Source organism: Rhincodon typus, chromosome 4 (genome assembly GCF_021869965.1).
Source record: "Rhincodon typus isolate 14 chromosome 4, sRhiTyp1.1, whole genome shotgun sequence".
Taxonomy (NCBI): Eukaryota; Metazoa; Chordata; class Chondrichthyes; order Orectolobiformes; family Rhincodontidae; genus Rhincodon; species Rhincodon typus.
Genome location: NC_063335.1, coordinates 107,551,047 through 107,566,210, shown reverse-complemented (window position 1 = coordinate 107,566,210; position 15,164 = coordinate 107,551,047). Strand labels below are relative to the sequence as shown.

Genomic DNA, 15,164 nt, shown 5'->3' with positions numbered 1-15,164 from the left:
CTAAAATACTTTGTCCTCTGCATAGGTTACACTTATGTAAAGAAGCAAACAGCCCATTTTATACTGTACTTGGAGAACCATCTGTCTGCAATTCAAACAGCTACTTCAAGATCAAAAGGCTGCTCTCACTGCAGACTCTGGACAACAGTTCATTTATGCCACTATGTCTCATCAGGATTTTGAAACAGTTTCCAGTTAGAAAATTTCAAACTGAAAAACACAAGAGCTGGAGCATAAATAAAGACAGTTATGGATTTAGAATATTTAGGATTAATACCTTTTGCATAATCAAAACTAGGCATTCTTCCTTCAAATTTCTTTAAAGGTCAAATTAAGTTGCTATTTTAACAGAGCAGCGAAGAACAATAAAACTAAAGTTTTGTTCAAGGTAAATCGAGGCTAACATTAGGGATGAATTGGCTACATAAGAGTTTCGAGAATTAGTCCACTCAAGCCAACTGAAAAAGCAGATGTTGATCTTGAACAAAGCTACTTAATGTTCAAATATTTGCTAGTTTAACCACTTACTCAGAAAGCTCAGCTCTAAAGCGCCAATTCCTGCTGTTATCTGTTACCATAAATTCTTGGAGCTGACAGAGGTACTCCCTTCTCTTTTCTGCTTGGAGTAACTGTGGAACAAAAAAAAAACACTCAGGTGGCAGACGTACTTGAAAATGGGCGATTTAAATGGAATATGGACACTTAGAAACATGTATTAAAAAAACCAAGGTAATTGGCACAAATCTGACTAGTACAGACTACCTGTAACATTCAACTTTAATATTTTCTGGTCAGAACTTAATATGCTAGGTATCAATGTTCACAACCACGTTGGTGTCCTAGTTCAAAATAGTTAGAGTTTGCAAATTGAATGCTATACTTTGTTGTAAATATATTTAAATATCGCTAGAAAAAGACATATTTCATCTGGGCTTTTAACCCTGCATTCCAAGACAATTCACAAGAAATACCAATGTAAAAAGGTAAAGCAACCTTGTTATACCGCACAAGGACAGTTGGCTATATTCTTCATTGGCAGAGTCATTGCCATGGAGAATGCACCAATAAGATGTCAGGCTGTTAATTGCCAATTTTCTTTTAAATTTCAACCAGGTAGTTCTAGCAAGACTCTAGTTCATTTTGTCAGGACAATTTCTTAACCAGAGAATGACTGCATGAAAAGCTTGAAGAAATGTGTTTTCTTTCAACAATACTCATGCACTAGCAACTGACTACTTACGTATGTAAATATTTTGCAAACTTTGTACAATCACTAAATTAAAAACAAGAACACGTGTACATTTTGCTAGTATCCATGGCAAACATTTCCGTGTCAGGTACAGCATGAAGCAAATAGAACATAGAACATACAACATTACAGCGCAGTACAGGCCCTTCGGCCCTCGATGTTGCGCTGACCTGTGAAACCAATCTGAAGCCCATCTAACCTAAACTATTCCATTATCATCCATATGTTTATCCAATGACCATTTAAATGCCCTTAAAGTTGGCGAGTCTACTACTTTTGCAGGCAGGGCATTCCATGCCCTTACTACTCTGAGTAAAGAACCTACCTCTGACATCTGTCCTATATCTATCACCCCTCAATTTAAAGCTATGTCCCCTCGTGCTAGCCATCACCATCCGAGGAAAAAGGCTCCCACTGTCCACCCTATCTAATCCTCTGATCATCTTGTACGTCTCTATCAAGTCACCTCTTAACCTTCTTCTCTCTAACGAAAACAGCCTCAAGTCCCTCAGCCTTTCCTCATAAGACCTTCCCTCCATACCAGGCAACATCCTGGTAAATCTCCTCTGCACCCTTTCCAATGCTTCCACATCCTTCCTATAATGCGGTGACCAGAACTGTACGCAATACTCCAAGTGCGGCCGCACCAGAGTTTTGTACAGCTGCAACGTGACCTCATGGCTCCGAAACTCAATCCCTCTACCAATAAAACCTAACATACTGTACGCCTTCTTAACAACGCTATCAACCTGGGTGGCAACTTTCAGTGATCTATGCACATGGACACCGAGATCTTTCTGCTCATCCACACTACCAAGAATCTTACCATTAGCCCAGTACTCTGTATTCCTGTTACTCCTTCCAAAGTGAATCACCTCACACTTTTCCGCATTAAACTCCATTTGCCACCTCTCAGCCCAGCTCTGCAGCTTATCTATGTCCCTCTGTAACCTGCAACATCCTTCCGCACTATCCACAACTCCACCGACTTTGGTGTCATCCGCAAATTTACTAACCCATCCTTCTACGCCCTCATCCAGGTCATTTATAAAAATGACAAACAGCAGTGGCCCCAAAACAGATCCTTGAGGTACACCACTAGTAACTGAACTCCAGGATGAACACTTCCCATCAACCACCACCCTCTGTCTTCTTACAGCTAGCCAATTTCTGATCCAAACCGCTAAATCACCCTCAATCCCATGCCTCCGTATTTTCTGCAATAGCCTACCGTGGGGAACCTTATCAAATGCTTTACTGAAATCCAAATACACCACATCAACCGCTCTACCCTCATCCACCTGTTTGGTCACCTTCTCGAAGAACTCAATAAGGTTTGTGAGGCACGACCTACCCTTCACAAAACCGTGTTGACTATCCCTAATCAAATTATTCCTTTCTAGATGATTATAAATCCTATCTCTTATAATCCTTTCCAACACTTTATCCACAACCGAAGTAAGGCTCACTGGTCTATAATTACCAGGATTGTCTCTACTCCCCTTCTTGAACAAGGGGACAACATTTGCTAGTCTCCAGTCTTCTGGCACTATTCCTGAAGACAATGACGACATAAAGATCAAAGCCAAAGGCTCTGCAATCTCCTCTCTAGCTTCCCAGAGAATCCTAGGATAAATCCCATGGGATTATGGGATTAAAAGATCCGTTGAAGATACTTCAGTATTGCTTTGGTCCAAAGTCAGACAGAAAATGATTCTATACTTTAGCATTTCCAGCTTCTTCCACATTGTGCCCTCATGGTAGACATTATTTTATCACCAATCATTCATTTTTCACATCTGTGCAATACAAACAGGACCGGCTAGACAGCAATCAGGAGTGCCTATCGTAGTTGATGCTCTCTTTGAACAGACTGATTTTGTTGTACTGGCTGCGACCACAGGTCAAAAATCACTAATTCAGCAGATCAAAGCCACAAATGGTGTTAATCATGCGACTACCTACTCTTTAAATTCACTGAATTTCTCTTCCACCTTGAGTGATATTATCTTTTTCGTACCAAACTATGGTCAGTTTTATACTGTGGTCCATTACTTATAATGAATGGCAACACGACTAACATGATTTCAGGAAGGATTGCTATAACCATAAAAAGACTACTTCCGTCTTATCCTTCGAGGCTGCATTTAAATCAAAGTCCCTGTTAAAAGCTTGCACCATTCAGTCACTTTGTTGTTGCTGTGATACAACAGATAGTTACTAATTTGGAAATTACCTTCAAGAAGTCATACAAGTGTTTCAGGACTCCTATCCGTACTTCATCAAGATCCTTTAAAAATCCATTAAAAACTGGAACTAGATCTGCTGCTGTCAGCTGGTCTCCAAGAATGACTGCCAGCTCATGAATGGAGAATGCAAGAGTCCTTCGAACTTTCCACTGAAATAAAGTAAAACAACAAACATTTCAAGCAAATCAATCAGAACAACACTACTAAATGTTGAACTCTGCATTTTAACTCTGCAGAATTCTCTCAAATGTTGCTGCATCTGCAGAACTAAACTAGAAATGAGGAGACTATTCCTCAATACAAGGCTCTCTTTGGCAACAAAAGCAAGGTATTGCAGATTCTGGCGATCTAAAGTAAAGTTCTGGAGAAACTCAGCTGGTCTAGCAGCATCCGTGGAGAGAGAAGTAAACTAATGTTTTGCGTCCAATATAACATCTTTGGAACACTAATGGCATTAAGGGATGAGCAATAAATGCTGGCCAAGCATCAACAACTACAACCCATGGATTAAATTAATATTTAGGTCTGAGGCACCTGTACTGATTCTTATGATTTTATATCTTGCCAAACAGGAATTGTTCATTTATGCCTTCTCTTTTTCTCCTCCCCATTAGCTAGTCGAGCTTCTATCCATGCCACTATGTTACTTCCTACATAAGGAGCTTTTATTTTCTTTGCCATGACATCTCATCAAATGCTTTATGGAAACCAAGGTACAGCAAATCCACTGATTCCCCTTTATCTACAGCACATTATTTTTTCAGACTTCAAGAAACTCAGTTAAAAATGATTTTCATGATTTTAAATCATGTGCGTGAACGCATGGAGTTATACTAAAAAAATAAACCTAACCTTTACAAAGAAAAGGGAATACAAAGACAGACAGTAGGAACTCAAGTGATATTTCAGAGAATGTAAAAAAAAATTTATTTATGGCATGTGGATGTCACTGGCTGGGCCAGCATTAATTTTTCAATGCCCTTGAGAAAGTGGTTGTGAGCTGCTTGCTTAAACTGCTGCCATCCATTCGCTGTAGGTAGACCCACACCATCAGGAAAGGAGTTCCAGGAGTTTTGACTCAGTGAAACTGAAGGAACAGAAATATATTTCCGAATCAGGATGGTGAATGGCTTGGAGGGGAACTTACAGGTGGTTTTATTCCCATGGCTCTGTTGCCCTTTATCCTCCCGATGATATTGGTTGTGGGTTTGGAAGGTGCTGTCTAAGCAGCTTTGATAAATTTCTGTAGTGCATCTTGTAGAAGTTACACACTACAACTACTGAGCATTGGTGGTGGAGGGAATGGATGCTTGTGGATGCAGTGTCAATCAAGTTGGCTGCTTTGTCTTTGATGTGTTCAGGCTTCTTGAGTGTGATGTCGGAGCAGCACTCATCCAGGCAAGTGGAGAGTATGTCATATCACTTGTGCCTTATAGATGGTGGACAGGCTTTGATGAGTTACTCACCATTAGGATTCCTAACCTCCAACTGCTCTGATAGCCATGGTATCTATATGGCTGGTCCAGTTCAGTTTCTGGTCAATGGTTATGCCCAGAATGTTGGTAGTGGAGGATATATTGATGATAATGCTACTAAATGTGAAGTGGCAATGATAAGGTTCTTGCTTGTTGGAGATGGTCATTGCCTGGCACTTGTGTAGCACAGATGTTACTGGTCACTTGTCAGCCCAAATCTGGATATCGTCCAGGTCTTACTGCATTTGGAGCGGACTGCTTCAATGTTTGATGAACTGCAAATGGTGCTGAACATTGCTCGATCGGCAGCAGACATTCCTACTTCTCACCTCATCATGGAGGGGAGGCCAATGATGAAACAGTTGAAGACAGTTAGGCCTCAGAGTTCCCGGAGCTGAAATGACTGAAATTAATCAACCAAACAATCTTTTGTGGCAGGGAGTGTAATTTTACTGCTGCCAATGGCCCACAGCCCTCACGAATGCCCAGTCTTGAATTACTAGATCTGTTCTAAGTCTATCCCATTCAGCACAGTGATACTACCTCACAACACAAAGTAAAGTACTTTCAATATCTATACGTGACTTGGTCTCCATGAGGACTGTCGGTGGTCACTCTTACTGGTACCGTCATGGAGAAATGAATTTGTGGCAGGCAGATGAGGTCAAGTATGTTCTTCCCTCCTGCCGATTCCCTCAATATCTCCCACTAATTAGCACGTCAGATCAGATAAGGATGGCAATTTTCCTTTCCTAAAGTTCATTTGTGAATCAGATTTTTTTGAACAACAATGGTTTCATGGCAATCATTAAGACTTCAATTCCAAATTTTAATTGAACTCAAGTTCCACCATCTGCTATGATGTGATTTCAACACTAGTCCCCATAATATTATCTGAGTCTCTGGATTACTAGTCCCATGAAAATACCACAAGGACATTTCCTCCCCGTAAAATGAATGTTATTATGACATGGAGACAGACATCCGAACCAAAATCAGCCTTTTGACCTCTGTATTCATACCACAGTAAAATTAAAATCTTCAAAATTAAAAAAAAACGTTTGTTTGGTCTGTGTTTCTTTTAACACAAGATGCTACTCAGTCCAAAAGTCATCAGTAGCTAACTGTTCCAAATCAAAATTGATAAAAGAATAAAAGAAAAATAATGAAAAATCAGCAAGAGCTCTAACAATGTGCAAATTCAGACAGTAGCAGATGAATTCTATACAGAGGTTTATCATACCCAAACCCAGTTTTCCTCTCATTCAACGTCCAATTTTGAAGAAATGTTTTTAAATAAATAACCGGAGGCAGTGAGGTCAAATGTCTTAAAGTTGAAAATCATAAATCTTGTGGGTCATGCTGTTATAGTTAAGCTCATTAAAAGAGGAAATTCAATTACTTTCAACAGGTTTTTCTCCATATAAAAACCGCTCTGAACGTACAAGCATATTTAACTATTTTCCAAAATGCATAGTTAAACTCAATACCTGCATATCTGAGGCCAGTATTTCATATGTATTTTTCAGACAGTGCCAGTTTTGCCTACCCAAAGTGAATGCAACACCAGGGAGACTGTAAGCACAATGCTTTGCTATCTCTGTATCAACAGTCTGGGCACGTGAAGGATCAGTCATTGAAAGATATTGATCCAGCAATGCTTGAGGGACAACATCCTGAAAATGACAAGAAAAAAGTTACATTAAAAATTTTCTGTATCTTGCAAAACAAATTTATTGCACCATATTCAGAGCTCTGTCAACAATTACACATCTCATTACCATTCAACCTCTTCCTACCCTCCAAATCTCCCATTGGCACATATAGAATTATTACAACACAAAAAGGGAGACCATTCTGTCTCGTGCCAGCACGAGCTCTCTGAAAGAGAAATTCTGTGAATTTTTGTTATATCATGACTGCTCATGCATCTGCAATATACGAAACCATAGAGAAACCTTTCATCACCATGTGTAACAAATAGTGAAAGATTTTCTAAGTGCCCTCAGTAAAGTACTGTGCATTTGCTAAACTATTCATTTTAATAGGAACTGTTTATTGTAACTATGGAAGCAGGATTTTTACAAGATTGGTGTTCTCCATCTCAAACTGAACCACAGAAGACACATTTCAGGATTAGTAATTCTGTATTTAACAAACACAATTTCCCTATATAATGCAGAGTGCGAGGTCAAATCAGTAACCTCAGACTCCCTTCTCAAATTCATTTAATTAATTTTGGATAGAGGATAGGTATGAACACAAGTTATGAGTGCCTGCTTTTGTAGTGCTGCAGGCAAACAAACATTGAAAACTTAAGTCCTTTCTTCGCCAACACTTGAAACCAATTATAATAAGTATTTTCTAATAAGACAATTATGCAAAATTGTGTTATTCACAGAAACAACCAGGGTTAATTGATGAGTTGTGCAACTTCCATTTACTGCTTAAACAAAGCACTATTTTCAGACTACAACACTGCAATAATGTGTTTAATCAGCTGCAGTACACCCAGCATGATATGACCTGGGGTGGCATCGCAGCTCAGTGGTTAGCACTGCTACCTCACAGCACCAGAGACCTGGTTCAATTCCAGCCTTGGATGACTGTCAGTGTGGAGTTTGCATGTTCTCTCCGTAGTTAGAGAACTAAATTGCCTATAGTGTCCAGGGATATGCAGGTTAGGCGAGTTAGCCATGGCAAACTTGAGGTTACGGGGATAGGGTGCGCATCTGTGTCTGGCTGGAATGTTCTTTGAAGGGTTGGTATGGATTCAATTGTAGGGATTCTATTCAATGAATTTAACACCAAACATTCCCATTTTAGTAATAATTTAAAAAGCAGTTATATATACCTACGCACAGTTTGCTGAGCATGTCAACTTCTTGGCAAAGGTTAATACATGAAGTCACATGGTGGGTATTAATAGGCTATTTGACCACCAAGACATTACAACCAGATTTTAACTGCATCTTCCAGAAGCTGTAAAACGCGCACTTTCCACATGAGATACTGATGGCACTGGCCCCTGATCACAATCCAATCCAAATCCAGGAGATTAACTCAACAGAATAGACAAATCAAATTCAGGGTCTTCGTGATCCACAAAAATGGTAACTTTAGAAAATTAAAAGTATGTTTTCTGAAGGATCAGTTGAAATTTTATTTTTTCAGTCACAGGTTTTATTGTGAATGTACTGTATCCATTGCATCCATTCTATGGCTGTTAACCTGAAAAGTTTGCACAATGTACACAATCGTATCTTTGTTTTATTAATGACTTTTGTTACCCAGAGATGGCTGGGGAGTTGAGGGGCTGAGCCCGGGGCTAGTCCGTTTCTGTCAGCTTTCTTTTTCTTTTGATTTTTTTTTAAAATCGTTTTTTTTCCTTCATTTTCTTGTCTTCTGGGCCTCTAGTGGCAGTGCCAGGATGAGCCCAACATGGCTCCACTCTAGGGCAGGGCCTCCAGGCAAGTGATGAACAGAACCTGAGCTGACTCCAACGGCATGGACTCGCAGGCTAGGCCATGGCTCCAGGTCCATATCTACGTCTGACTGCCTGAAGTAGAAGGGCAGTCTCACAGTGTGGCGGTCTTCTTCATCTTCGGCATCCAGGTGTTCTGCCAATCTTGTTCAGGAGTGGTGGTCTCAGCTCACCATGGCGGTCTTCTTTGGCAGCGGCTTCCAATCTAGTATCCAGTGGCCCGGCGTGGTGGTCTCGTTTCAGCTGCATCTTCAGGGTGCTCCATCATTCCTACATCGGCTTATCCTGAGCCCAGGAGCCGTTTACAATACATTGATGAACTTTGTATTAATGTACTTTTTTTCATTATTATGTAAGACTTCTGTCATTGATGTAGGCACTGCAGTGGGGAAGGGTACTTAAAAACTTTTCACTATATTTTTCATGTAAAAGTATGTTACAATAAATGTCTGTTCTATTGTTTGCCCCTGCTCTGAGACTAGACAGAATTTTTTTTGAAGTTGTGCAAAGAACTGTTCATTTTAAATTGAGACAAGTAATGTGAATGCACTATTTCTCTATGGAACATATAAAAGATACATTAACAGAAGAAAAGCCAAATGCAAAGCACCATAATAGAAATATTAGATAAATTTCCGCTCTGATAGATTTGCATTTCAAGTTTCTTTTAATTTTGATATACTGAGCTCTTCTAGATAACAGTTTTTATTTAAGATTCTGTAAAGGCAGCACTGCTTTTAAACTCAGGATTAAAAATCATTTGTAAGGAGGATTAATGGCAGCTCTCTATTCGTGGCCTTGGATAGTGGTTGGTTCTGTGGCACATCGAGAAGAATCCATTTGCAAAGTTTGTGGTTCTCTACCGTAGAATGGACAGGTAGATGAAAGAAAGAAAGAGGCATAGGTATAGGGCAGCAATGATAGGCAAATGCAATTCTAATTATTTTATCTAATGGAAGCTGTGACAAACTAATATGGAGTTCAGTGTCTAAAACAATAAATTCAGCAGGTTAGCATACATACCGTCAGAAAGAAATACAGTTTAGCTTGGAGATGAGAATGGACAATGAAGTACAAATGGTACAACATATTAATAATCCAAAATGCGATGATATGACACATAAGGAACGTGCAGTCTTAAAGGGAACACATTTAAACCATACACCCAACATTGCTCAGGATCCATCCATCAGGCACGAGTGTTTAGGCATGCTGAGTACAGATGCATTTTATGTTCTACTCAGTTTGCTGCACTGAATTAGTAACGATGTTAGTTTTATCACTATTTCAGAGGTTTTCAAATTGGCTACTGAAATAAAGGATTAGAAATAGCATTAAAGAGCGATAGTACTTGGCCAAACCCAGTATAAAATCCAACATAGAGAGGCTATGAAGCCCAATGTCAGCTGCAATAGTGGTTCTTCAGGTCACAGTATGATTGGAATGTGTATATTCCTCAACCCATGTAACAAGAAGTTACAACCTTCGACTACGGAGTATGCTTTTTTTCAAGAGCCAGGGGTCTCTTACTGCAGACTAGAGGAATAATTAAATAAAATAACTTGAATGATTTAATATCTCCATTAGAATTACTATTAAGACCAGTTAACCTGTTGCATTTAGTTACCTGAATTTTAGATTTTTTATCATCTTCAAAACTGTTTTGTCTCCGACAGGAATTGTCTTGGATAAATTGAAGCCTGCCTTCCAAGTTCTGTTGGTGGAAGTAATACTGAATGAATCAGATCTGAATTTGAAGTCAAATTCATTATGTTGTACAAACGAACAGAAAAGGCTGACTGAAAACTATGTTAAAGGAATTAGCATATGCTAAATCAAATAGTTTAGTCTTAATTTGTTTCATTTTAGCATCAAAACCAGATACTAACCCATTTCTTCAATTCAGCGTGAGCTGAGAAACCCTCATAGAACAATCCTTTCCTGTCTGGAATCAATCTAGTGGACCTCCGTTGCATACCCTTTTAACGCAGGGCATCTTTCTTTATTTATGCTGCAAACTCAGTGTGAAGTCTCAAAACCAGATATAAATGTTCTAAGACTGCCTGATTCTTATTCTCCCACTACCTTTAAATAAAAACCAATATGCCATGTCTTCCTAATTGCTTACTATGTGAAAGAGTGACCCTTGATGTACAAAGACACCTAAATCCCTTGAATAGCAACACTTAATAGCTTTTTACTGGAAAAAAAAGCAAGTTTCTACTTCCTACTGAAGTAACTAACTTTACATTTAACCACACTTCATAACATGCGTCTTGTTGCCCACTCATTTAGTCACTTGCAGATATTAGTTACTTGTCCACACTGTTGCTTCTTCTGGCTGAGGACCTTTCTTTCCACTTCAATCTTGCTTTAGCAAGATGCTGTGTTAAGAGGAGGAAAATGCTAAGCCGAGTATCTGGATTTGAGCAATATATTACTTGTTAAATAAACCCAAGCATAACTCTCTATTTGACCACAAGCTGTCAACTTGTCTTTTATTTAAAACCCCTCTGCTTCGTTGAAAACTTCTCAAAGAGCTCTGCACTTCAAAGCTTTTCTCATAAGCTCACCGTCTCAAAATAAGTGAATACCCGGTCATCTGATACCATTGCTGAAAAGGGAGATGCATCCAATGTTTGATTTGTGCTGTACACTGTATCACTGACACAGTCTTCCTGCAAATAAATGGAAACAATCACAATAACTACACTTTAATAACCATTCTTAAACTTGTAAAATTCCGATGATTCAGGCATTCAAATTGCTACCAATCTTCCAAAGTATTTTTAAAGGGATATGTAGAATCAGTAAACAAGTTATAGAAAAATGACTGCATAACATGTCTAACTGTCAGCAAAGCAATCTCAAAGTTAGGAATGTGGAAATCAATTGAGATTTTGACAAGCCTACATCACAATACAGCACTGAGTTGTCATCTAAAAGAAACTATATTTAGACACTCAACCAACTCCCTAGTTTTCAGCAATGATTTGAAATGCAAATTAGTTCATACAAAGAAAAATGAGCACCACATTTCCAATACAACAAACAAGCATTTAATATAATCAGTTCCTGTAAGCTGCAAACAAAACAAATTCTGATGAAAACAGTCAAAGCATTAGACAGAATGGAAAACTAAAACTGCAGTGCTCTATACAAACAGCACCTTACCATCACATCCAATTTAGATCACAGAAACAAGAACATTCATGCCCTAGGGTACGCTGAAAGATAGTTGACCCTTAACATCATAGGAGAAATCTGGCTGTTATCCAAAAAGAGTTCCAAGAAATGTAACACTAAAATATATTAAACAAGCAGTGTAGAAAGTCAAAATGGTAACTAGTTAACCGAGCTACAGGATCAAGCTAGTGCAAGCCAAATATGGGATGGATTACTAAGTGAGAATCTACAAATGTTGGAAATTCAAATGCAAGTAGTGTCAGCACTGTTGGGCAAAGAAAGTGAATGTAAAACTGAACACTATTTTCAGATGCTGTGTAATCTAAGACAAAGTTTCCAGCATTTTCAGTTATTACCACCAATATCAGGAAGTTGTTTACATGTGTCAGCAAGTGAAATGGTTTTCTGGTGGTAACAATGGGTTGGTTCTGGATCAATATTAAAAAAAGTATACTGATTTTGTGACTAACTATTGATTTGTTTAGTGCAGATTCCCAGGAAGAGTCGGATATAACACCAGTTTGTGTTTTAAAAAAAACAAAAAAAGCTTCTGTTTATTTCTTTCTCACTACACAAAACAAACTCATACTTAAAACAGTTCAGCATGGGTCAACTGCTTATTTAGCCAAAAGTATTCTTTTCAATCACGGAGGAAGTATACGAATTCTTAAACTTCAACAGAGCTATCCTACCTCAACAGGGGCTGAAATTTCAGCAGTTAAAGGCACATGGTCTTGGCCAACATTGACAGGATCAACTTTCATAGGATCGGTTTGTGACTCGGTTCGGTTACACAGTGGTTCCAAAGATCTTCCTTCCTCAAAGTCAAGAGTGGAAGCTCTGAGGGCAGCAGTTAGAACATCCACTTGTGCTGTTGGGTAGAAAAATACAGGTTAATTTTTCATTCATTAATTTTGTAATGTAAGGATTCATAATCTTTAGAAAATGGATATGCTTGATTTATGTCAATATTTCATAAATTTATTGGATTAAGAAAAAAATCTTTGAATTAAGGATTTTTTTAACCAAGTAGCAATCACAACATGATAGGATTTCAAACTCAGCTTGAGGAGAGCGCAACTTGGGTCTCAAACAAGTGACCTCACCTTAAACTACAGAGGTATGAAGAAAGTGGTCTAAAGTGTGCTGGGAAAATGGACTAAAGGGAAAGTCAGTGGTTCAGCAATGGTAGACATTTAGGCAGATATTTCATAATACTCAGCAAAGATCTACTGCAGTCAAAAAGGAGGACTCTATGAGAAGGACAGATACCCATGATTAACAAAGGTGGTATTCCAGTCAAACCTAGTCAAGGATGAAGGGAAACAAAAAAAAAACTATAGGCCAGTCAGTGAGAAAATACTGGAGTACAAAGCAAGAAAGAACAGAACATTTAAAGAAACTCAGCACAGTCAATCAACATTGTTTTGTGAAAGAGAAATCATGGTTAACATATCCTCAAAAAAATCCCCAGCAAATTTAACAGGCAGAGTCGATAAAAGGTAAAAAGGTAACTGATAAATGTAGTGCATTTGGATTTCCAGAAGCTATTTGACAAGCTGCCACAAAAACAGCATTGCTCAACATAGGAGCTCATGGTAATGTATTCACATAGATGGTTAACACACAAGACAGAGATCAGCACTAACAGACCTTTTCAGGTTGGAAAGAAACAAGTAGTTGAGTAGCACATGGACCAGATCAAGCGCCTCAATTCTTTATTACCTATATTAATGATTTGCTTGAAGAGTCACATACAAAAACAGGTAGGTAGCATGTTATAATGAGGGCATAAATCTGCCAGGGTATATGGATAAGTTGAATATTATAGAATCAAGTGGACAAAAAGCTTGGCAGATGGAGTTTAATGTAGGAAACCGTTAAGCAGGACAAATCAAAAGGCAGAGTTTTTGTTTAAATGAAGAGAGGTTTTTAAAAATGCACCACACAGAAGGGTTTGAGTGCTCTTGAGCGTGAAACACAAAGATGCCACAAGTAATTAAAGGTGGCAAATGGAATTTTGGCTTTTATTGCTCGGGGGGGTTTGGAGATTAATAATAGGGAAGTCTTATTACAACTGTACAGGGTGCTGGTCAGGCTACACAAAGTGTACTGTGTGCAGTTTTGGTCTCCACATTATGAAAGGATATACTGGCAGTGGGGACAGTTTGAAAGAGACCCACAGGGCTGATTCCTGGGATGAAGGGGTTGAATTATCAAGAACAATTAAACAGATTAGGCTTTCATTCATTAGAATTTAGGAGAATGAGGGGTGATCTTAATGAAACAAACAAGATTCTGAGGCAGCTTCAAAGAGTAGACGTTAAGATGTTTTCACTATTCGGAGAATCTCAAATTAGGGGACACTCGAGTAAAACTGAAATATGAGCGAATTTCTTCTCCCAGAGGGTAATGAATACCTGTAATTCTGTACGCCAGAGAACTGTGGAGGCTACAATGAAATTTTTTTTAAAAAGAGAAGGGAGATAGATTTGAGAGGGACTGGGTAATTGAGGCCGATGATGAGCTGGCACAAAAAAAAAGCAGAGGCCTGTGACAGGTCAGCTGTGATCTTGTTGAATGGCAGGACAGGTTTGAGGAGTCAAACGGCCTACCCCTGCTCTTATTTCTTATGCTTGTGAACTATGTGATAGCATCGTCTTCAGTCATTGGAGTCATTCGCAGCAATGGTCTCCTTAAACATCCCTGCCTTTTTCTCTTCTTTAGTTAAAGGTTCTCTCAAGAAACCTTATAACACTACTTGCCATTCAAAATGTTTGAGAGCTGATGTCTCTGGCTTTCCATATTTCAGTGAAACACTTGGATTGCTTTTTTTTTTGAAAAGCGCAACTCAAAAGGCATTTCATAAATGGAAGCTGCTGAAACAAAAAAAAGTTAGCTCTGAAAATTCCTTTATCTATTATATTGGATACTTTTGAGTGATATCTCATCAAAAGCATGGGATTAGCTTGTTTTCTTTCCCTTCTAAGGGCGCATGCACTTCATTAGTCATGCTGTCATTTGCTGCTCATCTCTAGTTTGCCTGAGGTGGTGCTGGTTCAGCTGCAATAGTTCAAGACAACATCTAACTTTAGCACAGTAATATTGAAAGAATAGCAATGCGCATCCATGTGAGGATGAGTGTGTTGGACATGGCAATGATCATGCATAAATGCGAACCATGTGTTTTTGGGTGGTGGGTACCATGGTTCAGGAGACTCTGAAGGAGTCAATTTTGACTTGCTTCTACCTTCCCCATTGAAACAAAAGGAGAGTATTACACTGTGCTCCAACCTTGCGTCTCGTCAATAATCTTGCTGATGACTCCCTCACTCACGTACTGGCTACTGGGAATAGACTGGTCACGTAATAATTGGCCAAATTGGATTTGATACACAGGAAATACACAATCAAATTTTTGCATGTTTAGGGGAGGCGATAACAGTGGTATTATGCTAAACTATTAATCCAGAAACTCAACTAATATTTTGGGGTCCCAGGTTCAAATCACACCACAGCAG

At 38.8% G+C, this 15,164-nt stretch overlaps 1 protein-coding gene across 1 annotated transcript; it reads right to left on the bottom strand.

Annotated features, from left to right (window-relative positions):
• Nucleotides 1-462: 462 nt before the first annotated feature.
• On the bottom strand, nt 463-12,722 carry LOC125482961 (serine/threonine-protein phosphatase 4 regulatory subunit 1-like). Its single transcript, XM_048596030.1, has 6 exons — nt 12,336-12,722; nt 11,031-11,135; nt 10,085-10,171; nt 6,464-6,649; nt 3,486-3,647; nt 463-629 (listed from the first exon to the last, which is right to left on the bottom strand). Exons 1-6 carry the CDS (start codon nt 12,405-12,407, stop codon nt 525-527), a joined length of 717 nt encoding a protein of 238 aa, XP_048451987.1. The 5' UTR covers nt 12,408-12,722; the 3' UTR covers nt 463-524.
• Between the last annotated feature and the right edge of the window lie 2,442 nt (nt 12,723-15,164).

Bases quoted from the DNA above. Each gene is read 5' to 3' on its own strand.
- LOC125482961 (XM_048596030.1), bottom strand. From the start codon at position 12,407: ATGAAAGTTGATCCTGTCAATGTTGGCCAAGACCATGTGCCTTTAACT. The intron at 10,172-11,030 runs GTGAGCTTATGA...TTCCACCAACAG, and splicing joins TATTCACTTATTTTGAGACG to AACTTGGAAGGCAGGCTTCA. The intron at 3,648-6,463 runs GTATTGAGTTTA...ACTTTATTTCAG, and splicing joins TACTGGCCTCAGATATGCAG to TGGAAAGTTCGAAGGACTCT.